The 26,368-nt window shown below is 42.7% G+C and overlaps 1 protein-coding gene across 1 annotated transcript in view; it reads right to left on the bottom strand.

The window, feature by feature from the left end:
* COL4A1 (collagen type IV alpha 1 chain) overlaps positions 1-26,368 on the bottom strand; it is a 376,455-nt gene that overhangs the window by 100,224 nt on the left and 249,863 nt on the right. Inside the window, exons 26-29 of the mRNA XM_029604713.1 lie at positions 26,022-26,190; positions 25,748-25,840; positions 25,525-25,629; positions 17,939-18,036 (exon numbers count right to left, since the gene is read on the bottom strand). Coding sequence (XP_029460573.1) covers positions 17,939-18,036; positions 25,525-25,629; positions 25,748-25,840; positions 26,022-26,190 — 465 coding nt within the window. The remainder of the gene's footprint in view (positions 1-17,938; positions 18,037-25,524; positions 25,630-25,747; positions 25,841-26,021; positions 26,191-26,368) is intronic.

Below are 26,368 nucleotides of genomic sequence, written 5' to 3'. Positions count from 1 at the left end.
ATAGGAAGCTAAAGTATACCAAACTAATTAGGGACCCTCCTTAGCAATAGGTCATAAAATAATTCATTTACTTTGGCATTAATTCTGTGATGGACACTTTGTTTGTATTTAAAAGGAAAGAAAACCCATACTTTTTTTTTTTTTGTAATATTCTGCTTTTTTGGCCCTTCACAGTGGATTACATTCAAAACACTGGTTTTTCCCTGTGCCCAGACAGCTCACAATCTAAGGGGGTAATTCAACAAAATGCGTTAGGGCATTATCGCGGGTGTTAGGGTCCTAACGCCTGCGATAACGCCATAATGCCTGCGATAAATGCTGCATAGCGAAATGCGTATTCAAATTTGAAAAATGCATTCAAGTGGGAGGAATTTGTGCAGAGTAAATGGTAATGAGGGCTGTTCCACGTGCAGGTCTCCCGAGGCAGGTAAAGCTCCAGAGTTTCAATGCGTGGATAAGACGATGGTGCAAGGAAAAGAGATTCAGTTTTGTAAGGAACTGGGGAGCCTTTTGGGGAAGGAAGAGACTTTTCTGAAAGGATGGGCACCACTTTAACCAGAATGGAACCAACTGCAGGCACTAACTTTTAAAAAGGAGATAGAGCAGCTTTTAAACTAAATCAAAGGGGGAAAGCAGACAGTCGCTCAGCAGCGCATGGTTCGGAGAGAGGTATCTTCAAAGGATACTAATGAAACAGGAGAGTTAGGGCATCCAAAGAGAGAGGTTTCAATAAAAGCAAAAGTAGTCCATGTGCCTATAAGTAAAGAATCACCTGAGCTAAATAATTCCAAATTATTCCTATCAACTGAAAAGCAGGCTGTTAATACAAACAAAAAACACACTTTGAAATGTCTGTAGGCCAATGCCAGTAGTCTAAGAAGTAAGATGGGAGAGAGAGTGTATAGCAGTGAATGATAAGATAGGGGCGGTTCTATAATGATGCAGGATGAGGCAACTGCTTCAGGGGCAGAATTTCGAGGCAGCAAAAAGATGTCCCTCTCAGAACGCCACTGTGGTGGCCACCTCACCCTGCCTGCCTCTGCCGAGGCTGCCTCAGCTAGGTAAGCGGCTGCCACTGCCAGAGCTCAGGCCAGTAGTGGCCAAAGAAGGGAGAGAGGCTCAGCTCAGGACTTAAAGAAGATAAGGCCATTGCAGAAAGACTAAATTGATTCTTTGCTTCTGTGTTTACTAATGAGGATGTTGGGGATACTGGTTCTGGAGAAGATTGTCAAGGGTAATGAGTCAGATGAACTGAACCAAATCAGTGTGAACCTGGAAGATGTAAGTAGGCCAGACTGACAAACTAAAGAGTAGCAAATCACCTGGACTGGATGGCATGCATCCCAGGGTTCTGAAGGAACTTAAAAATGAAATTTCAGATCCATTAGTTAAAATGTGTAACTTATCATTAAAATCATCCATTGTAGCTGAAGACTGGTGGGTGGCCAATGTTAACCCAATATTTAAAAAGGGCTTCAGGTGTGACCAAGGAAACCACAGACCAATAGGGATGTGAATAGTTTTTATAACGAACAGAAATATCATACAATATTTAATTCGTTATATATCAGGTAAAACGAGAAACAAACACTTTTTCCCCCAAAATTTCGTGAAAATCGTTTTTTGGGTTAGTGCGTGCTAACTCCTGTTAGCGCGCACTAACAAAAGACTTTATTTTTGTTATGTTTTGTTACTTTTTGTTATTTTTGTTAGTGCGCGCTAACGGGAGTTAGCGCACACTAAGACAAAAAACAATTTTTTACTAAAAAAAAAAAAAAAAAAAAAAAGTAGATCTGTGGGAAAACGAGATTTTCCCACGGCCACACAAACGATCGGGCACCCGATGCACATCCCTACAGACCAATGAGCCTGACTTCAATGTTGGGAAAAATAGAGGAAACTATTCTAAAGATCAAAATCAAAGCGCATATAGAAAGACATGGTTTAATGGAACACAGTCAGCATGGATCTACCCAAGGGAAGTCTTGCTTCACAAATCTGCTTCATTTTTTTGAAGGTGTTAATAAACCTGTGGATAAAGGTGAACTGATAGATAAAGTGTATTTGGATTTTCAGAAGGCATTTGACAAAGTCCCTCATGAGAGGCTTCTAAGAAAACTAAAAAGTCATGGGATAGGAGGTGATGTCCTTTCGTGGATTACAAACTGGTTAAAAGACAGGAAACAGAGAGGATTAAATGGTCAATTTTCTCAGTGGAAAAGGGTAAACAGTGGTGCCTCAGGTATCTGTACTTGGACCGGTGCTTTTCAATATATTTATAAATAATCTGGAGAGGAATGCAACGAGTGAGGTAATCAAATTTGCAGATGATATAAAATTATTCAGAATAGTTAAATCACAAGCAGATTGTGATAAATTGCAGGAGGACCTTGCAAGACTGGAAGATTGGGTATCCAAATGGGAGATAAAATTAAATGTGGACAATTATAAGGTGATACATATAGGTAAAAATAACCCATGCTGAAGTTACACTCGGGGGGTTAGGAGGTGGAGGGTACTGCCTTCTTGGAAGATAGAAGGATATTTTCAGCACCCCACATGAATACCTCCTAGATGAGGAGGGTGAATCTGGAATGGCAGTGGATAGGTCTTAAGCTACAGCTTCCTTGACCCTTATTTCCAATGAGATTCTCTCTATTGCATGACATTTATGATCTCTTCACTAGATATCTTGCCTGAGTGTGAGGCCAGCAGCCATGTATTAATCCCTACTGCAGAAACTGTCAATACCATTTCAACAACACTAGGTTAATAAAATCATTTATTTTGCACACTCCATACCCCTGTCCACTAGTGACTCCTGGGTTTCATGCATCTCCTGAGAGGCTCTGACACTCAGATGATTTTAATGATAGATTACAAATTTTTACTAATAGGTCTGAAATTTCATTTTTTATTTCTTTCAGAACCCTGGGGTGTATACCATCTGGTCCAGGTGATTTACTACTCTTCAGTTTGTCAATCAGGCCTACCACATCTTCCAGGTTCACTGTGATTTGGTTCAGTTGATCTGAATCATCATCCATGAAAATCTTCTCTGGAACTCTCCAACATCCTCTTCAGTAAACACCAAAGCAAAGAAATAGTTCAATCTTTCCGCAATGGCCTTATCTTCTCTAAGTGCCCCTTTAACCCCTTGGTCATTCAACGGTCCAACCGACTATCTTGAAGGCTTTCTGCTTCGTATATATATTTTTAAAAGTTTTTATTGTGAGTTTTTGCCTCTATGGCCAACTTCTTTTCAAATTCTCTCTTAGCCTTTCTTATCAATGTCTTACATTTAACTTGCCAATGCTTTTTCTTTTTTCTATTTTCTTCTGATGGATCTTCTTCCAGTTTTTGAATGAAGATCTTTTAGCTAAAATAGCCTCTTTCACTTCACCTTTTAACCATACTGGTAATCGTTTTGCCTTCCTTCCACCTTTCTTAATGCATGGAATACATCTGTACTGTGCTTCTAGGATGGTTTGTTTTGTTTTTTTTAACAATGTCCATGCCTGTTGCACACTTTTACCAGTGCTCCTACCATGTGACAGGGGCCGGCCAATGGCACGGATACCCTGTCACATGGTAAGGGCAAAGGGCCATCGGCACCATCTTTATGAGTGGCAGCCGACGGCCCGAGAACGGGAGATCGCTCCCGGGACCACCAGGTAATTTTAAAATGTTTTGGGGGGGATTGGGAGGGTGGGGGAAGCTAAGGGGTCATTTTTAAAGGGTCGGGTGGGTTTTTGTTTGCAGTCCCCTTTGTTCTAGTTTAAAAGCTGCTCTATCTCCTTTTTAAAGGAGTGGAACCAGAAGCCTGGTTCCCTTAACCCTTAACCAGGGTGGAACCAGAAGCCTGGTTCCACCCTGGTTAAGGTGGAACCCATCCCTTCGGAAGAGACTCCCCCTTCCCAAAAGGTTCCCAAGTTCCTTTCAAAACTGAATCCCTCTTCCTTGCACCATCGTCTCATTCATGCATTGAGACTCCAGAGCTCTGTCTGCCTCTGGGGACCTGCGCTGGAACAGGAAGCATTTCAGAGAATGCTACCCTGGAGATTCTGGATTTCAGCTTTCTACCAAAGAGCCTAAATTTGGCTTCCAGAGCCTCCCTCCCACATTTTCCTATGTCGTTGGTGCCCACATGTACAACGACAGCCTGTCTCCGGTCTCCTTCCCCAGCACTGTCTAAAATCCTATCTAGGAGACACGTGAGGGAATATGGAGGTACGCTTGGACAGATCCAAGGAGGTCAGAAATTCCCCCGACTGCACTGCCATTATCACCAAGCGCAATGTTTCCATGTGAAAATGAGTCACCCGAAAATGATGTTTAACCCCTTTGAGATCCAGGATGGGACAAAATGAGCCCTCTTTCTTGGGGACAAAATGAGCCCTCTTTCTTGGGCACAGCAAAATAAATGGAATATCAACCCTTATTGTAGGCACTGGGACCACAGCCCTCAGACTGAGGAGCCTTGACAACGTACACTCCACTGTTTGCTTCTTCTGTGGGGAATGGCAGGGAGACACCATGAACATGTCCCAAGGAGTGCATATCCCTCTTGTATCACCTCCAGAACCCACTGATCCAATGGATTTCGATTAACTTCTAATAAAAGAGCGAGAGCCTCCCAATGAAGGTCTGCTGACCCACCCCTGTTCTCAGGGGTGGGTCAGCAGACCCACTATCTGAGCCCACACCCTGCCTGGGCTGTCTGGGATGAAAGGACTGAGACCTACCAAAAGGTCAAGTCCTCTGAAAGGTTGGTCCCTTGTAAGGTTGAAAATGCTTGGATCCCCTGGTACGACCTCTCATGCCAAAGGAGCGAGGTGTCTGCTTCTTATCTTCCAGCAACCAAGGAACTGGGGATTCACTCCACTTACTGGCCAGTTTCTCCAATTCACTCCCAAACAAGAGGAGCCTTTTAAAGGGCAGTTTCATAAGATTAGCCTTGGAGGTCGCATCGGCTGACCAATTTATCAGCCATAAATGATGCCTGGCCACTATTAGCTAAGCCACCCCTCTGGCTGAGGTGCAGACCAAATTGCAGCCCGCATCTGTCAAAAATGCAGCGGCTGGCTCCATAACTACCCTAGAATTCACTCCAGTCATCGACCTCCTGAGAGAGAAGCAAACAAGAGTGAGTCACCAGGGAACAACAAGAAGCAAACTACAAGGTCTTTGCCACTACTTCAAATGCTTTCTTAAGATTGGCCTCAATCCTCCTATCGCGTACATCCTTCAAGGCTGCTCCTCCCTCCACTGAGATAGTCGTCCGCTTAGAGACGGCACAGACAAGTGCATCCATTTTCGGAAAAAGCAGATGCTCTCTCACTACTGGATCCAGAGGTACAGTCCTTCCAAAGCCCGAACCCCTTTGAAATTTGCCTCCAGATTGTCCCACTCAACAACAATCAATTCTTGAATGGCCTCCATAACAGGGAAAAAACATGAGGATTTAAGCAAAGAAAACAAAATGGGATTTTTCTATGGCTCTGACATGGAATCTACCCCAGGTATTCCCAGCATCTTTTTTTTTTTGTTCAAATATACTAAGCATTAAAAACAAGACAAAAATAAAAATAAAATAAGACAAAACAATAAAATAGACAATTCAATGCTGCCCTAAAAATTACATAGACTTGCTTAAGCTAAAGGCTATAATGAACTTGTAGGGGTGCGCAATTGTCACATCTAAAGATTCAAAATAATCATCAAGCAGTTGGCACACCAGAGACCAGGAGGCAAGGCGATGATTTTTAATCATGACTGCCTTCTCATACTTACAGTATAAACAAATGGAATTCCACCAAAATTGTTGACTTAGTAAATCACTGTGCTTCCAAAAAGACAAAATAAGAGACAGGGTAACTGCTAGAAAAAAATCCAGCAATTTGCAGTGAGAAGAAGGGAATGGCAAGACTGCCCCCTGAAAAATAACTATATGAAATGTAAGGGAGGAATATAAATGTAATACCTGTGAGATGGTTGCCCATACTTGATGCCAAAAAAATAGTACAATGGGTCAATGAAACAGCATATGGGATAACATCACTTTTGGAAGACAGCAAGACCAACAAGAATGTGTGGACACCATGCCAGCTTGAAAAACCTTCCACGAGTCCACACTGCTCTGAGAAAGATAAAATAAGAAGTTTGGGTTAAGCTGGAAGACAGTGAAATATGCAATGATGAGCACCAAAAGTGCCCCCAATCCATCTCTTCAGAAGAGCAATCACATTCTGAACACCAAAAAGAGTGAAGCCCAAGAGAAGCACGAAAAGAGGATTTCTTGAGAGATTTATAAATGCGAGAAGCCAAATGACCCAAGGCACCATAGTCCTTATAAAAGACAAATAGGTTAGGGAAGTCTCCCAAACAAAAAGGGGATACATTTGTTGGAGATAAACAGGCTTGAAGCTGAAGCCTGGCATAAAATTGAGTGTGAGGAAGAGCATAAGAGTGACATAACTCGAAGAAAGGGAGCACTGAGCCATCACGTAATAATTGGGAAAGAAACCAAAGGCATCAGGACTGCCATAATTTCCAACTGAGTAAGAAGCCCCCAACTTGAAAATGAGAATTTTACCATGGTGTGGCATACTAGGAAAAACCCCAGGTCGGGGAGGAGGAGGATATCAAATGATCATATTCCGCAAAGGCCCTAAGTGTAGTAGAAATAATGGAATGGGTTTTAAGGATACGTTTAGAGGATATCCCAACCAGGGCCTCCAAGGGGAAGTGATAAAGTAAGTCACGCTCTATTTGCAGCCAGTGAGGAGTCTCTGAAAGGGACAGAATGTCCAATAACCAGTAATTTCCTTGTTGCAAAATAAAAGATTGATGGTAGCTATAAGAGTCTGGTAAGTTGACCCTTTCAAGACTTTTGTCAGCCTTCAATTTAGACAATGCAATATGGGGGGGACTTGATTCCATAAGAATTGTGTAAGGACTCTGTCCACTTGTTGGTAAAAATCCTGCAAAAAGGAAATAGGAACCATGGAGAAAATGTTAAGGGGGGGTTAACACCATTTTAATAGTGTCAAGGCGGCCCCACCATGTCAAATGTAGTAGGGACCATTGTATGACAGCGTCTCACAGCATTTGTAATAAAGCAGACTCGCAATGAGAAACTGTGGTGGAAATGTTTGAAGAAAAAAAAAAAGAGAACTCCCAAATATTTGAGACTCATTGTAGACACTTGAAATGGGAATTCGGAGAGATCCACACAGACCCTAAGGAATTAAGAGGAAGCAACTCAGTTTTATGCCAGTTCACTTTGTAGCCTGAGAAAAGGGAGTAACGAGAGATTAGAGATAACAATGGGGACAGAGAAGTGAGAGGGTTGGAAAGATAGAGAAGGTCATCATCTGCATAGGCAGACAGTTTATAAAAGACCATACCAAGCTTCAGACCTTCAATAGCAGGGACAAAGTGGATAGCTAAGAGCAAAGGTTCCAATGCCAAATTGAAAAGGAAAGGGGACAGAGGACATCCCTGGAGGGTAAACTGAGAAGGCATCCTATTGTTAAGATAAAGGAAACCAGAAGGGCAATAGTACAGCAATCGAATCCAAGTTAAAAAAAAGAGGCACCAAAACCAAACCATTTTAGGGCTTCAACCAAATAGAGCCATTCAACGCAACTGAACACTTTTTCAGCATCCAAGGACTAAGTAATAATTGGGGAAGAAGAAGTCTTTGCCATTTCCAGGATGTGAGGAAACATCTGTGCATTATTTGAGATGAGCCTATTTTTTAATAAAGCCAGATTGGTCAAAATGAACTAAAGATCCCATTTCCTGCTCTACCCTAATAGCCAAAAGCAAAAAGTTTATAATCAGTATTGAGAAGTGAAATAGGATGGTAGTCAGTAATTAACAGAGAATCTCTTCCAGGTTTAGGAAGCATCACAATACAAGCTTCCGAAAAGGAAGAGAAAGAACCAGGATAGCAGGGCAATACACTAAAGAAAGAGTAGAGCTTGGGAACCAGTAAGTTTTGAAATGCACGATAAAGATCCACTGTATAGCCACTGGACCCAGGAGCCTTCCCACCTCAGAGAGTAGCCAGTGCAGATGGGATGTCTTCCTGAGTGATGGGACGATCAAGCGACTCTCTCTGCTCTGGCACGAGAGTAGGATGAGATAGCTGTGAAAGAAAAGCATGGATGGCCGAAAAAGGCGAGGTGGATTCAGACATATACAAATCCGCATAAAAATCTCGAAAAGCATGTACAATATCAGTATCAGATTGCAAACAAACATTATGCTGAGATTGAATGACTGCTCTCCGTTTCTTTTCAAATTTCTTTTTCAGATAATTAGTAAGTAAATGCCCACCATTTGTTATTTTCAGCATAATACAGCACTTTTTGAGAAAAAAGGGCTTTCCCCACATGGTGACTTAAGAGCTTGTTATACTCATATCGTGCTTTCTGTAAAGTGAGGAGGAAGGATGAGAGACAAACTCCTTCTCCAGATGGGCCACAGAATCTTGCAATTCAAGAAGCTTGGCCCTCTGTTTTCTTTTAATCTTAATACCATAACTAATTATCTTGCCCCTTACTGTAGCTTTAAAGGCAGCCACACAGGAGGAGGAGCAATATCAGGTGTCTCGTTATGTTGAAAATATTCCTCAGTTTTCCCCCGAATGTAATCCTGAAATTCTGTATCCAACAAAGCAGAGTTAAATCTCCGTAAAGGAGAAGGGCAAAACAAGAGAAATGGAGTCCGCCGCATGATCAGACACTAAAATAGGTTGGATGGAGGCCAAACAAACATTTGGGATTTCAACCAGAGACTAAAAAGTAATCAATACGAGAGTATGTAAGGTGAGGGGCGGAGAAAAAAGTATAGTCTTTGGCTGTGGGGTGTAACAAGCGCCACAGGTCCACCAAATCTGTGGTTGCAATTAGGTTATGTAAAGTCTTATAAGCTCTGGAGTAGGAGATTCTAGCTGAGGATTGTTTATCCAAAATGAGATCTAGAGGCTGATTGAAATCACCCCCCACAATTAAATGGGAAGAATCTTCATGTAAGAGCTGGGAGGAAATTGCTTGAAAGAAGGAGGGATCGTCTGCGTTGGGAGCATACAGATTAAAAAACAGGAAATGTTCTGACCCGAAAGAGGCCTTGACTTGAGACCCAACGGCCCTCTAGGTCTGCAGTGGAACTGGAAGCAAGAACCCCGAATTTCTTATGAAATAAAATGTCCACTCCCTGTTTCTTATGCGGCGCTGGGCTAAAAAATACCTCCCCCAACCCAAGCCTGTTTCAGCTTCTGAGATGGTAAGGCAGAGAGGTGTGTCTCATGGAGCATGGCCACATCTGGATGTAAGGAGTGTAAATAAGACAAGATTTTCTTCCTTTTAACTGGGTTAATTAACCCATTAATATTAAGGGATATGACCTGTAATGAAGACAACTGAAGCCATAATGATTGAAAAAAGAAAAGTACAATGTACAAATCCTCCATGTAAAGAGTAAGTAAGCAGCTAAGAGACAAATACTGGGCAGCAAGACAAAAAAAGAAAACCAATAGACAATAAAAAAAGTTACCAAAAATGAGCCAAACATGTAGATGAATAGCAGAAGCCAAATCAATTGGCTATCTGAGGCAATAAAATAAGTCTCTAGGCAGAGCCTAAAGCCAACAAGATCTAACTGGACCATATATGAAAAAAGAAAAGGGACATCTCCCTTGGTGCCAGAAAAAAAGCGAGCCTGTAAGGCGTTATGTGCCCGAGACAAAAACAGGTTATATGCTAAAGTGCATCCTCTGTTAATCTCATTATATATTACTAACCCAGAGGAACTAGGCTCAATTTAAAGCCAACCATATGTTTTATATATATTTATTTCCAAACAGCGTCTCATACAATTTAACAGAAAGTGCTAAGTGCAATACATGATATCCCCGTTAAAAATCCTCCACACCATACTCACATACACACCATGCATACCATCATATCCCACCACATACTAAAAAACCCAACTGGTACATAAACAATACTAGTACCCCCCACTATGCGTATGAAGAGGAGGCATGGAGGCAATTGAATGATGTACAGTTCTACGAACCTATAGATCAAGATCCGGGATATGACCTTAAGTCGCATATGAATGAGATTGTTACGAATGCCAGAAGATTGGGACTCATTAGTAATAAAGAGGCGAAGTTTTTACAGGTTGATATGTTTTCTACTCCTTATATCTACTTCGTCCCTAAGATCCATAAATCGATGGTGAAGCCTCCTGGTCGGCCCATTGTTTCGGGTCGTGGATCAGTTTTTGAAAAGGCTGCTAAATACATTGATAACATCTTACAGCCATTAGTGACCAATATTAGGTCATATGTTAAGGATACTACTTCCTTTATTAATATGGTTGAACAATTTGGTGAAGTTGATTATCATAGCATTTTGGTTACAGCGGATATTACATCCCTGTACACAAATATCCCACAACAAGCTGCGATGTCCATAGTAGAGACGTCTTTGGATCAATTAGGAATCCGCACTTCTAAAAAACATATTGTGATGCAGTTAGTGGAGTTAGTGATTACCAAATTTTATTTTCAATTTCAAACCAAACTGTTCAACCAAATTAAAGGCATCCCGATGGGATCTCCTCTAGCACCTTCAGTTGCATGTTTGTACTTGTCTCTGTACGAAGATAAATATGTGTATACTTCACGATATTTTTCATATACTCGCTTGTACAGGAGATACATAGATGATCTTTTCTTTATTTGGATAGGCAATGAAGGAGATTTACAGCAGTTTGAACATGACATGAACTCCTGTGATCCAAATTTGAAATTCACCATGCAACATAATAGGCAACAGTTACCATATTTGGATATTTTGGTAAAAATTTGTAATAATAAACTCACTACATCTGTGTACATCAAACCTACAGACAGGAATACCACTCTCCACTTTCAAAGTTTCCACCCCAAAAAATTGAAGGAGAGTATACCTATTAGTCAGTTCCTGAGGTACAGACGCATTTGTTCAACAACAAATTAATTTAAAATCCGTGCGGAAGAGCTTAAAGATAAATTTAGAGCACGAGGTTATCCCCTCAAAATTATTAAACGCGCTTATAAAAGAGCGTTATATGCCAATCGCGATAATTTATTGCTCCCGAGCCCCCGGAACCAGTTGAGTAGAACCATATGTACTTTACCTTTTTCAACGAAGTCCCATGCTATCAAACAAAGTATCCTTCAACATTGGCGGATTTTACAATCTTTACCAGGGTTCGAGGAACCGCCTATTTTTTCCATGAGAAAAGGCAAGAATATAAAATCATTACTGTCTAGAACCAGGTTAGAACAAGAGCAAGAGGATTGGGGACAGACCAGGTGTGGATCTTGTTCGGTATGTCAAAATGTGTTAGACATCAAAGAGTATAAAGTACCACATTTACCTTACCCACACTGTTTAAGAGGCTGCTTCACATGTTCTTCTACGATGGTTATCTATGCCATCATTTGCCCATGCGAGTTGGTATACATTGGTTATACCAGCAGACAGATTAGGCAACGTATCATCGAGCATAAAAGTAGATTAAGGACACATAAGAGTGGAGCGCCACTTGTATCGCATTGGGAGTCCGCTAAACATTGTTTAGATGACCTTAAGTTTTTTGTTATCCAACAGTGTTGTGTGTGCCAACAAGGTGATGTGAGTAACATACTTAGAAAAATAGAACAAAAATATATTTATTCTTGGCAAACTGTACATCCGCTGGGATTAAATGATAATATAGAATGGGATGCTTTTTATAGCGGGTAAGAGTTGTTTGATAGATGGTTTTAAATTGTGGAGTAAAATGGTGATTTCCTGCCTGTGGGCTGATGAGGCTGCTTATTTTAAGGGTGCATAGTTTAAAGCAGTGAAGGACGATTTTTCATTAAAGTTGATTCCCCATTTGAAGTTCAGTACGCTACGGGGTGTTTCATTAAAGATGATTTCCCATTTGAAGTTCAGTACGCTACGGGGTGTTTTACATCAGTATCACGTCAGGTACGTCTTGACGTCAGGGGAGAGTTAAAAATACGGATATTACGTTTCCATGATAGACTTCCTTGTGAAGTTCAGGACATGGCGGCGGCGTCTGTCGCAGTAAATTTATTGAATTGAGTGTTACCATTTGCAGCGACTGTTAGACATGACGATTGGCATTAAGTTCTGTTAAGGTAAGTTTGGGAAGTTTTCAGGTTATCCATTGTGGTGAGGTTGAATTGAAGTACAGACAGCGTTGGTATACGGGGTCGAATTGATGAGGTTGAATGGTGAGGTTGACTTGGAGTATAGATAATGGCTGTATTATAGGTCGAATTGGTGAGGTTGAATGGTGAGATAACCATTGTGGCGAGGTTGAATTGGAGTATAGATAATGTTAGTATATGAGGTTGTATTGGGGAGGTTGAATGGCGAGGTTGAAGTAGAAGCATAGATAACGTTAGTATATAATGGTGTCACTAGGTTTGTCAAAAGAGTCAGGGTGCGTTAATAGACAATTTTAATAAGTTTGATTCAAAGAGTCGAACGTGTGTAAGGTTCCTTTATTTTGATATCACTAATGATGAGACATATGGGAACATGAATCATTAAAGGAATTATTGATCTGATTTTACACAGATATTGAAACAGTTTGGGTCTTTGCTTCGTGAGATCAGCAATGATGAAATGACAACGCATGCCCTGCATTTGTAATTATGAGTGCCTTTGGCAATCAGCGGGAAACAGTTTCGCCGGTTTGAATATATCTGGTTGGTACGGTGTGTTTAAGGTGACGGTGCACAGGGTGGTTATCCCTGTCATAAAACAGACATTCTTTTTTAACTTTATGAAATATATTCTTTTGTTAGCTGGAGAATTGACGGCTGTGTGCAATTGATATCCTCCCAATGAATTGGAGTTCAATATCACTATATGAAAGCATGGATATTGACCAATACATATGAGGAAGACGATGATAGAGGGTGTATGTGTATAATACAGAAATTCATCCCTGAAGAAGCCCCAAGGAAGGGGTGAAACGGGTGTCCCGTCGGGCATTATAACATCAGATATCACATTGTATAAATTGAATCAATGATTGTGTTAACATGGTAGATACTTTGTATCTGATATGATATTTAAGAGTTTCTTGTGTTTTAAAAACAATACAATGTAATACATGTTAATTAATAACAGATACTTGGTATTGGTAACAACAGTGAATGTTTATTTGAAAAAAAGGATGTATTGTAACATTGGGGGTATATAGTGGGGGGTACTAGTATTGTTTATGTACCAGTTGGGTTTTTTAGTATGTGGTGGGATATGATGGTATGCATGGTGTGTATGTGAGTATGGTGTGGAGGATTTTTAACGGGGATATCATGTATTGCACTTAGCACTTTCTGTTAAATTGTATGAGACGCTGTTTGGAAATAAATATATATAAAACATATGGTTGGCTTTAAATTGAGCCTAGTTCCTCTGGGTTAGTAATATATAACGAGACAAAAACAGGGCATAGGTGGGAAAAGAAAAACGAGCCAAAAATGGCAAAGGTTGTAACACTAAAGTAGTTTCATGAACTGTGATGCAAAAAAAGGATGTGGGTAAACAGAGCAGTAGCCATGAAGAATGAAAAGTTAGACTCCACAATGAATCACTCCCAAATTCAGATAGTCCGATCACCATCTCCAAAGATGATTCCAGCTAAGAAAGTAAAGCATCCAAGGCGTCCAGAGCCTCAAAGGTTTTGGTTTGGTTGTGGCAGGTAACGCACATCCGCGCGGGATATAGGAGACCAGGGCTTGAAGGTGGGGATGAAACCCCAAAAAGACTTTCCTTCTAGCGGCCATGATTTTTGTCAAATCTGGTAGGAAGAGAATGGTGTGCCCTTGGTAGATGGGCGGTGTCTTAGCTCGAGCTGCAGAGAGCACCTCTAACACTTGCAGATATCAGAGAAGTTTTAAAATAATAGGTCTCAAATATCTAGAATTCTGGAGTGGTCGCGATGGAATTCAATGCACCCTCCCAATCTCCAGGAGCAGATCAAACTGTAGTTGTAGCCTAGCCGGAATCAGGCTGATGAGGAATTTTCGGAGGTCAGATCCTTCCAGGCCCTCAGGGACCTGTAGCAAGTGCATGTTGTTACTCTGGTTGCGATTCGACAGATCTTCTAAGTTACACTGCAGGCGCTCCATTTTCTGGAAGAGTTGGGGGAGCTGAGCCGTAGTTAGCAAAAGGGAACTCCATTTGTGCTTCTAGCCCTTCCAGCCATGCCACAAAGGTAGCAAAACGTTGAGACACCTCAGAAAGATCAAAGCGAATAGCAGCGGTCGAGTCCATATTATTTTGAAGCATATCCTTTAACAGTCTAAGCTCCGTTAGAATGAGATCTCCCGACGCCATATTCCTCATGGAAGACGTCTTGTCTGGGGACAGAGGATCAGGTTTAGCTCATTTACTCCCCCCCCCCCTCCAGCTGTGAACATGACTTCAGTCTTTCCAGATTTAGCTGCTGACATATTAAAATGGAAAAACAGAGCTAGAATGAGAAGAGATGGGAGAGTCAAAATTAGCAAGGATCTCGTGGAGCAGTTGGATTAGGCAGTCATCTTGGTTGCTGCTCAAGAGCACCCCCCCGAACCGCAACATAGTCCCTATTCGGTTCCAGTCCCGGAGGAATTTCCCCATCCTCCAGTCAGGATTGGCCTCATCATCAGTGCCATCCAGATTCCTATCAGGAGGACCTGCTGTCAATCTACAAGTACTTTGGCCCTTAACAGTAGTAATGGACAAGTGAGAGGCCACCAACTATGATTATGACCTGATAGGATTGGACGGGGCTGAGGACTGCGCCTGAGGAAAAGATTGTAATCCTTGAAAAAATTATACCCAAGAAAAGGTAGAAGGATCCATGCCAAAACCAGAAGGCACCTCTGCTATGTCCATTAAGCTACCTTCCCCCGCTGATGAACCAGTTAAGGGAGTTCCAACGTCAGGCGTCCCTCCTGACATGTCCTTACCCAGGACATCATCAGGCTGGGAAGAACTAGGCTTAGTAAAATCAGAGGAAAATAATTCTCCCTGAACCTCTAAGCAGCGCTGCCACAAGTTAGAGGGCACTCTAGATTGAGATGCCCAAATAGGACAGGCAGCACAGAGTGGAAAGACACTTAGGTTTCTTAGCCAAAGGTGCCATTGGTCCATCAGGATGCTTAACAGGTGACTGAAGGAGTGTGTCCAGCTGAATTCATGCTGCAAAATTTTTAGGGGCACAAAATTTAGGCGCCCGAAGGCTAGGCATCGCTAAACTAGATGCACTTCCAACGCGCCAAACTTAAGCACGCAGCCAATATGTACCAGATTGTGCACATAGGCAGTGCGCCCACAAAAAACTGGGTGCATAACTCGGACGCACAGTCAGACATTTGCATGCACCGATGGTCCCGAAGAGGGCAACCTAACGCGCAGAAAAAAGCATGCGAAAACGCTGCTGTGGCTTTCCACACAGCACACAGAAAAGAAAGCCTAACAGTGGGGCCTAACCCAACTGGGCTGCTCAACACGCCAGGCTGCCCAAGTCCCTTAATCTCCCACAGGAGCAGGAATGAACATTGGAACAGCACGCCGAGCACAGACTGGAGGAAGGGGAAAGCCTACAAACAACCCTCTACTCTGCCTTTCTCCTCTTTTTTTTTTTTTTTTTTTTTAAACCTTACCTGAGCTCAGCCTTTCCTGGCTGAGAACAGAGACGGTCTCCGGCTGCAGGGGGAGAGGGCATATACCGTCACTGCTGTTCTCGGCTTCCTGCACCCACTGCCTTTCAGCTGTTTTAATCAGCTAAGTCCATGCCAGCTGAGAAAACCAGCTACCGGCACAAGACACTCAACTGAAAGACCATGGAAATCACCTCAGGAATTCTTAACTGGGGGAAGAACTATTTGGTATCACCGCAAGATAGCGTTGCAAATTAAATCTGTTATTATTTCTCCTCTAAATTTTGAAGCAATCCCCAGTAGGGAAACACATGTCCACCATCTGCTGGAGACGGAGAATACAGGCAGGCTGTCGTCACTGCAGGAGTATATATATAAAGAATGTTTCTTTAAACTTCAAGTATTAAAGAGACTAAGACCCCTCCTATATTTCCAAGACTTCAGATATGTACTACAAGCAATCATATTCTCGAAAATAGATTACTGTAACTCTTTGCTGCTTGGTCTACCCGCAAACACTTTGAAACCTCTACAATTGTTACAAAATGCCACTGCGAGGATTCTAACTAAATCCAACAAAAGGGACCACATTACTCCCATCTTAAAGAACCTTCACTGGCTCCCTATCAAATATAGAATCCTCTATAAAACCATATCAATAATCCACAAAGTCATCGACACAGCTTCACACCACCTCCCGTCCAACGAGACTAGCCCAGAGAGGCATGCTAAGGGCCCATCCGCTCAAAACATCACTAAGTAGAAGAGCTCTTTCCACCGCTGGCCCTAAACTTTGGAATTCACTCCCTCCTGACCTTAGAATTGAACAATCAGCACCTACCTTTAAAAAGAGACTCAAGACCTGGTTGTTCAACCAAGCTCTCTCTTAATCCCAATAACTAAGTTTTGAACTTCATGACTGTCAACTTCAGTCTCAACCTAGTCAATACCAGCAATTATATTCACTTTTCCTCAAAATATATTGTATTTAAATTATACTCTCCTTGCTCTTTGTAAGTTATTATTATTATTTATTTTTTCCAAGTTCAACTTTCCTTGTTCTTTGTAAAACATTATTCTATATATTGTCAATTTAATTGTTGTAATGTAAACCGAAGTGATTAGTAACTTTGTTACCAGAACTTCGGTATATACAACTGTTAAATAATAATAATAATAATATACTGTGACGTCAGTTTGCTCTGTCTCCATCTGCTGGTAGAGGTGCATAACTCACTGGTCCTGAAATCATCTGTCTGGGTGCTAGGAAACAAAAAATGTACTAGTCTACCTATGAAGGGCAAGATAAGGTGAATCAAGAAAATACTTGAAATATGAAAATATTTTCTCTCCGAGAGAATATCATGCAACTCTTTGGCTCCGCAGAAAAACTAAAACTGAACGGGCTCTGCGCAACATTCATGACAAGGAACAGACTACACATGGTCAGTACAGCATGCTAAAAGAAATCTTCACTGGCCAAGCTCCTTTGGATAATGTCAACCCCTGTGAGGACTTCACATCCTCTGAGAAAACGGTAACATTTTTCTTGTGCTTCTGCTGTTTTCCTGAAGAGGACACAGGTCAAAATATTTGCAAGCACTGTGTCATAAAAATCACCGAGCAAATTATGTAAATGTCCTGTTACATGTAAGAAAAACATATACAATTCTCATCCTCAGCCATGTATTTCTATTTTTCTTTTTTCCCAAATATGTATTCTGCTTGCAAATTAAAGTTATTATTCTTGAAAATGTAATGTATAATATTCATACATAGAAAATAAAAGAAAAAGAAAAACATAAAAATAAATAAATAAATATACATTCTCATCCTCTCTCTAGTGGTCATGGTGTGCAGTTCACCTGTCACGTTTGAGCAAGTATGTCATGCGCCTCTTTTGTAACCATTTCACATTTCAGCTCATTCGCATTATCACTGCATTATTAACCTACATGCTATTGGATGGACATGCATGTAAATACATCTACGATTTCAGTAAGTAGCAATGGCTTTACAACCAAAGAACCAATAAATGTAAATACAGTAATATATTAGTGTGAAATGACTCTTTACTCACTCGCTGTAGGACATTGAGCAAGTTACATAACCTCCCCTCCTGCTCAAAAAAGGATTGCAAACATTATAATTATGCAATTTATCTTTTGCCATGCTCTTTACACAGAGAAAAAGAATACTTACTTTTTGACCTTTAAAACCTGGTGTTCCTGGTATTCCATTAAGCCCTGCAGACCCCTGAGCACCAGCCTGGCCAGGAGTGCCTGGTAAACCCTGATAACCTGCAAAGTCAGTCATAAAATTTACCTATACAATTAATTCATGCTTAGATCTATTCACCTGCTATACCTGTGGAGGCTTTGAAGTGCCTGAAAGGCAGAATCTAATCTAAATAAATAATAGAGATGTGCATTTGTTTTTGCCGAACTGGAAAATTTCAATGAAATTGTCCAATTCGCCATATTTCGGGGAACCCGAAAAATGATCGGGATTTTCCTGGTTTTTCGCGAAAAATCATTTTTCAGGTTAGTGCGTGCTACCTCCCATTAGTGTGCGCTAGCAAAAAGTAACAAAAAAGTAACAAAATCTAATGATTTTTGTTAGCGCGCGCTAACCCAAAAAACAATTTTTCACGATAAAAAAAACCCCAAACCGCAAAAAAACGACATTTCCCGCGGCGGCTGAAAAATGAAGAACGACATGAACACAAAAAACGATTCTCATCTCTAATAAATAACATCTTAAGTCAGTAAAGGTCATATTATTTACATTACATTTAAAAGGGAAGTTAGAAAGATGGTCACAGAAGCCTCAAGAAGCTATCTAGTCTATTCCCCTGCCTTCCAGTCAGTTGTTTATCTAACCTGCTGTTTATAAAACATCCAATGACAACATGCAAATGCCTCCCTATCAGACTTCTCTTCTCTAGACTAAATAAACAATCCCTTCAACCTGTCTTCAAAGGTATTCATCCAAGCCTCTTAATTGAGTGATTTCTTGTGGAACTTCAGCCAATATTTCTATGTCATTCTGAAAGGACAGAGCTCAAAACCGAAAATGGTGATTCTATCTAGGCTTTGCCAATGATGAAGAGGGTGGGAGAAGTTCTTCGCATGACTAATAAGTGATACTTCTTTTAGTACATAGAGCACAATGCTATTAAAAACACCCACACAAAATCCCTACTTAGCGGTGGCACATTGCTGACTCTCATTCAGTTTCTGGGTTCATGCCTGAGAACTTTCTGGGTTTAACCCAGAGTCTTCAGGTTTAGAAATCCAACTCCAGGTTTCTGGGAAAAGTCCCAGGATGTCTGGGTCCGAAAAAATCATCATCCCTTTTCAGCCTAGTTGCTGCTTTCATCTACGTAAGCTGAGCACTCAGCGGGTCCTAGAATGGAGGCCAAGGCAGGAGAGAGGAAGAGGCCCTCAGAGCTTGCAGCTGCTAACTACCCGCCTACCTCTGAATGGCTCAAGAACCAATCAATTTATACTAAACTTGCAGCTGAAAACTCAGGCTGCTACCTTCTGCATAGAAAAGGTCCTTAACTCAGGTCCCTAAATTTAGGAGCTCAGATTTTTTGTTATAATCGGCCTTTAAGTTTAAAGCTGAAAATTCATCCAACTTTAGGCTCCTAAAGCTTTAGGGACCTACGTTTAGGCCCGTCATGCATTTGCCTAGATTTAGGAACCTAAGCAAGGTGCCTGGTACTGAAAACCCGTGCTAACATTTTCCCTAGCCTAACTCTGCCCCTGAAACCACCCACATTTTATTCTGAATTGGCCTAAAAAAAAGGTGAATATTCAGCAGGTCAATAAGCGGGAAAGCTACTCAGATATTCAGCAGAACCCTCACCCGCTGATCATACCCGGTTACTGTAAACCGCGTCGCTTGCTTGCCTTTATAGGCAGTATAAAAAAACTTATAATAAATAAATGTTACCCTGGTCTCTTCCCCGGCTAACTTTAATGAGGTAGCGCCGAATATCAGCGCTAGAGCCAGTTAAAATTAAGCAATGCCTCTAAGCTGCCTCTATTTTTTTTTTTTTTACTTGGTTAAATTTTAACTGCGAAATGACTTACCCGATTAAAATTTAACTGCCTGGTGGGGCAGGAAATTCAAATCTTGGATTCTGTCCAGGTAACTCGAAAAGTTACCCAAACAAATCCTCTGAATAATAATATCAACCTTAGAAAGTATAGTGAATGGCTAAGACCGTGCAGACATGGAGAGGACTCGTACGATCAAGAAACCATTAAGGAAGCACTGGAAGCCTCTCCGGTCTGTGTTTCACATTTTAAAACCCAAGGGAGAGGGGGAGGGTGGGGGCGGAGATGGGCATGAACATTTCACAATGGGCCAAGTTCCCTCTACGTACAAAGTGCAGGAGAAGGGAGGAGTCTGCGTGATGTGGGACAGCGGGCTCCGTGAGTTACTGTGTTTGCCGCAGGTGGTGCTCGCCAGAGCTCCTCCACTCCTGCTGAGCTCCTCCACTCCTGCTGAGCTCCGGAAGTCGCGTGCGGTGCTCAGTGCAGGCACTCCCTTGGGCTCACTCGGGTTAGGGATAGGGCGTAGGATGACAGGGCTCAAAAGGGGGGCAACCTTGCCTGCAGCCCCCCTTTAATTACCACACTCCGGGATCTCACGCTGTAGCGAGGAAGAAGAGGCAGGCACGATTGCGCACGTTCTCGGAAAAGGAGCTCCTAGGTGTGTTAAGATCCACCCGGCTGGCGACTCTGGTTGCTGCGAGGTAATGGAGAGCAGAGCTGAAATGCTGGTCTGGATCTCAGCACCGGACAGCGGCGACGTTTCCTTGCTACACCTGATTAGATCAGAAGTCACACCAGTGGGCAGTGGCACATTGGTAGGGGAAACGGTGGGCTAGGCAGTGGCGTTAAAGGAAAGGCTGAAGGGATAAGGCTGTGCTCAGGAACTTTTCAGTTCTGCTCACCCTGAGATTGGTTGGGGGCAGAGGTCTGCGTAGACTTTGTCTTCCCCTGAGAATGACTTTTGTCTTAATATTCTCTATCAGATAATAGTTTTCAATCTCTGGCTTGGTTTTCTGATGCAGTATCCTTTTCCTCTTTTTCTATGTTTTCCTTGTCCCTTTCCTCCAGCAACGCATAGTTTAATATTTTCTCTTCCCCCCCTTTTGTCACGGGGAGTGAATGGCAGGGGCCATGCCAACAACAGGAAGAGATCGTCTACTGGCTGGGACTAAGCGGGCTTCACTTATATCAGCCTCTTCCACTGCAGATTGGGCCCTTGGGTTGTGAGGCCCGCATGACTTAGGGTGAGGGTCCACAGCACAGAAAGTGGTCAGAGTCAGGGCAAGCGGCGGTCAGACCGCATCGAAATCCAGGCATCGGTCAAGGCAGGCGGCAATCGGGCAGAGTCCGTGCCTAGGCACAGGTCAAGACAGGTGGCAAACAGGCAGAGTCAATATCCAGGCGGTGGGGGTCAACTCAGGCGGCAATCAAGCAGAGTCAGCATGCACGCAAGGGTCGGGCACAAGAGATCAGTCTGAGAGGGCAATGACACGAGAGGGCAAAGCAAGGTGGGAAGCAGGAGTTAAATAGGAGAGGAGGAGGAGGAACAGAAGCAAGGCAATGAGGTAAGGAGAAGGACGAGACAGGAATGGTGCAAGGCAGAGCTGGAAGAAGGCAGGAGCGGGAGCGGACAAGAACAAGGCAGGAACGGGTGCAGGAACAAATGCGCGAAACAGCAGCAGAATTGCAGGAGGACTTGTTGCAGAGGCACCGTCTAGGAGTTCCAAGGGGGTGGGAGGCTGTTAAATGAGCCAGCATCCTGACGTCAATCGGGAGGCGACTATAGGATCGGCCCCCGCCGCCGGGGCCTTAAACGTTTGCGAGAACACGCACCTAAGAAGCAGGGCAGAAGTGTCAGCGTCCAGGGTGGCGTGGCGGCACCCGAGAGTAAGTGAAGGCCAGCCGTGGTGCGCAACTGCCATGATCGGCCGAACGTTACACCTTTTTCTGCCCCCCCCCTTTGCTTTTTTTCCTCCTTGTCTTCTCTTCCTACCTACTCTGTTTTCACCATGCCTCTTTCTCCTCCATTTTTTTCATTCCCTTTTTCCCCCGATATTATCACCCTGGATTCCTTCTTCCCCCCTCACCTCCAATCCAGGGTCCTTCATCTTCTGCCATCCCTGGTCCTCTCTCCCCCCCTCTCGCCCCTTTTTCTTCATGCCACATACACACTCTTTCTTGCTCTGTTCTCACACTGCTCCTATCACTCTCTCTTGCTTCGTTTTCTCTCTGCACCCCTTCCACAATACTAACACTCTTTCTTCCCCCCCACTGCACTCTTGATGACAGAAACACACTCTCTCTTATTCTTTCCTGTCTCTGTGCGCACCCTCCCACTACTCACATTCTCTTTTGCTCTATAAGCTGAATTTTTTGGGGGGGGCAGGGAACTTTATTATGTATGAGTACCCGGAGTTCTACTCCACGACTATTGGCCAGTGCCCTAGTACCCAAGGTTCTACTCCACGACTATTGGCCAGTGCCCTAGTACCCAGGGTTCTACTCCACGACTATTGGCCAGTGCCCTAGTACCCAGGGTTCTACTCCACGACTACTGGCTAGTGCCCTAGTACCCAAGGTTCTACTCCACGACTACTGGCTAGTGCCCTAGTACCCAAGGTTCTACTCCACAACTATTGGCCAGTGCCCTAGTACCCAGTGTTCTACTCCATAACTATTGGCCAGTGCCCCAAATCTCCAAACAAAGAACACCCCTCTACTTTCTGTTCCAGCTCTTCCTCTCCTAGGTAGAATACAGGTAAGAGGAAGGGGGAGGGAGGGCGCAGAGCAGCACGTGGAAGAGCCATTCTGCTCCTTAATCTAGCCCTTTCCCTCCTCTTGATTTCTCCCGCCTTCCTGTCTTCAAGGAACAGAAGGGGGTATGGCTGGAGTGGGCAAGAGTTCAGTTTTTGTGTGCGCATAATTTCCATTTACAATTTGTGGTCACTTGTCCTGCATTTGGCAAGGTGCAGGGGTTGTGTTCCTTGTGCATGACCAACGTGAGGTAAACTAGTTTCTATGTACTGCAACTTGTTTTCTATTTTTTACAGATAGGCCAACAATACATTTCATTTAAAGATCACCTTTCCTAATAGTGTTCTCAAAGTGGCTTACAGCATTTTTAGTATTCAGATACACTAAATCCTTGCCCCAGACAGCCTACAATCTAAGTGGGTACCCAAGGTAATGAAAGATAAAGCGGACGATTTTCAAGGAGTATAGGTCCCTAACTTTTAGATTTAGGTCCCTAAATAGACCCTTTTGAAAATGTACTTGGTTTGAATCCTAGATTTGGGTTCCTAGTTTCACTGGGCTCCTAAATGTAGGGAGCCTACATCATGGGTGTCCATAGGGGAGGAGTTAGGGAAGGCAAACAGTTAAAAGTTTAGCACTGATTTTCAGCACTAGACACCTTAGGAGCCTAAATCTAGGCAAATGAATGGAAATCCTAAATTCTAGTGAATTTCCAGCTAAAAATTTAGAATACCTAAGTTCATCTGAAAATGGGTACCTATCTTAGGGCTTCATTCACTAAATGGCATTTATCGATTTATTGTGCAAAAACGCTGTTTTTCATGCAGTAAATGGCCTAACGAGGGGCTAACATGAGATATTTGAAATATTCCTCATTATTCCTGCCTCGCCACCATGCAAATTTAAATGAGCTCATTGTTATGCAAACACACGCTAATGAGCTCATTACTACCCTAAACTATGCAAATCGAATGTGGCTTGCTGATAAATTTGCAAGCCGCATTATTTGACGAGAAATGAGCTGCAGCTAATTTCCTGCGGGTGCAGTGGGGCGTTCATGCTCGTCCTGATGTACCCACAGCCTGACCTTACTGGTGGGCCCTCTCAGCTCTGAGGGCTCCCCACCCCTATGAGTACTAGAAACCCAGCTTCCCCTGCTGCCCTTGCAGGCGGATCGTCGTTTTAAAAAGTGCAAAAACAAAGAATTTAGGACAACTTGTTCTGACTGCTTGGTTCTTACTACTTCTTAACTGCCGAAGCAGTTTGACTAAAAACATTCTGTTATGACACTTTAGAATTCTTATTACAAAATGTTTTAGGGATCCCATATTCAAAATTGTATTAAACCCCACTGCATTCGCAATACATAAGTTAGTCATGCAAACTGCACGCCAATTCTATTTCACAACCACAATCGCCGAAGCATGCATCATCTCACAGTTTGGAGCAATACAGCAAAAAAGCAATAAAAAGAGAATAACTGAACTGGTCAAATCAGGAGAAGCATGAAACGTGCAAGCACTAGAGATTGACAGAGTATGTGATGGAGTACTTTGACCTTGCGGTTCAGACACAAGAAGCAAATGTTTGAGATGAGAAGCCAAGTGATTTACATGTAATAGCTAGGCATGGTTTCATGAGCTAATGCAATTCCCTGCCTTTTAGCAAACTTCAATTCTGCATTTTCTTCGAGCTGAATTCTAGATTTTACTGTCAAATTCAGGCCGCTACTTTAAGTCTCAAACTGTGGGTAAGAATTAATGTAGCCATGGTTTGTGAATAAAAATGGCCGCCTGGATGTTACACTGAAATCTAAGGGAATTTTGCTGCTCAGAGAGAAAGTAGGTGAGCTACACCTTCCATGAAGTACTTCCTTCAGAAACTTGTTCTCTGTTTTGTAAGTTGTTCGTGTTGTCCCCCATGATGAAAAGTCGGCAGTCTCTACATATTTGGGACTAATAGTCAAAACTTTCCATGTGAGTAAATAAATGCATGTTTACATATGCAAAAACATGTTTGGATTATTGCTCCGCCCCCAATTTCCCCAGTGCAGAGAAATGTACGTATGCTGGTCAATGCAAGGCCAGATTCAAAATTGCCCTCTCCATATAATATGGCAGAATATTTCCAGCTTGTCAGCTTGTGTTAAGCAAGGTGTGACAGACAGAAGCAAAGCTGAAAACTAAGACCTCCTAGAGCATCAAATAGGGATAGCCCTAGCTTTTAAGAGCATTATTACTATTATAAAACCTTCCACTGAAAAGTTTCCCTGCGTGACAGTGTGAGGGAGCATATACGAAACTCCCTCAGAACACCTTAAAGGACTGGCAGCAGCTATCTATACCTGTCCTTAACTCCCAACCCAGCAAGGGATTCTGGGCTACGGTGCATCACGGCAAAGCATGGCTTAGAGGCCGGGGACGAAAAGGATGAGGGAGGAACCCAGAGAGAGATGGGAGCCTGAAGATAATGAACTGTAAGTTACAATTATTTTGTTGAATCGCACAAACCAGCTAACTTGTTTTATTATTGTTCACTTACAATACCCAACAGGGCCGCACTAGACCTGTTCTATATTTAAATATGAATTTACTGGAAACAGGCTAGGTATATTCTTTTACCCCCCAGCTCCAGTAAATTCATATTATTGTTCACTAACAAACAAGCTTATTTTTTGCCAGCACTGGAGTCTGTTCTCTGACAAGTCCTGGCTGCTTGGCATCATAGACCAGCTTTCACGTGAATATGTTATATGTTCCTGCCATAGTGAGTCGGCGAGGAAGAGGATTTCTGAATTAGGTGGAAGCTTTTGGACATCAGCCCACCAGAACGGAAGTACACGTTGACACGTTTAACGGTAACCAATACGCTCCCTTTTTAAACAAGCTCCCTGCAAATAGCAGTTGTAAAAACCGAGCGACATGGAGCAATTTCAACTGCAGAAAAAAAAAAAAAAAAGATGCGTACCTTTAGGTCCGGGAGGTCCTGGAAACCCAACTCCGGGTAAGCCACGGTCGCCTTTTTCTCCCGAAAGTCCGGTTCTTCCTGGGAATCCAGGGGTACCTTTCTCACCTTTGCAGAGAGAAATAAGACATTGGGGGGGGGGGGGGGGTCAATTCGAATGTTTCCAAAATGTCAAAAAGAAGAAGAATGATGAATGCCCCATCTCACACATGTTTTTGCAGACTACCTTGGTCGCCTGCTAAACCGGGAATTCCCTGAGGTCCTCTCGGTCCTGGTGCTCCTGTTTCAAGAATGATTTGTCCTGGTTCACCTTTGGAACCTAAAACAGAAAAAAAAATGTATTAAAAAAGAGTTGTCTTTATATTTGCAAACATTAACTCAAAATTAGCATCGTTCCACGCTCTTAAATATAAAATTGTAATTTTTTAGTGCTGGGGAAAAGACGACAGATTGAAGCTAGACATTTCTTATTTCTATCTAATGTCGAGATAGAGCTTTACCTGGGAAGCCAGGCGCCCCCGCGTGCCCGGGAATACCCTGAGTCCCTTTGTCACCGGCTGCACCAGCAGGCCCAATCCCCGAGAGACCAGGAGGACCCCGTTCACCACGTATTCCTGGAAACCCGTGCTCTCCAGGAGAACCGTGATCTCCCTTTGGACCAGGAGTCCCCTGATTTTACCATAAAGACAAAAAAAAAAAAAATCCATCCAGTTAATTGCGGTTCACTCTCTACCATCAAAATATGAAGCGATAATGGAAACTCTAATCAACTGCAAGTTACAATGAAATACAGACCGCCCATATTGCTTTGCTGCCATGTTTCAGAATTCTGGAAGGCTACTATTGT

This window comes from Rhinatrema bivittatum, chromosome 5, assembly GCF_901001135.1.
Source record: "Rhinatrema bivittatum chromosome 5, aRhiBiv1.1, whole genome shotgun sequence".
NCBI classification, from domain to species: domain Eukaryota; kingdom Metazoa; phylum Chordata; class Amphibia; order Gymnophiona; family Rhinatrematidae; genus Rhinatrema; species Rhinatrema bivittatum.
The sequence above is the reverse complement of the archived record's forward strand: the minus strand, read 5'-3'. Positions and strand labels throughout refer to the sequence as shown.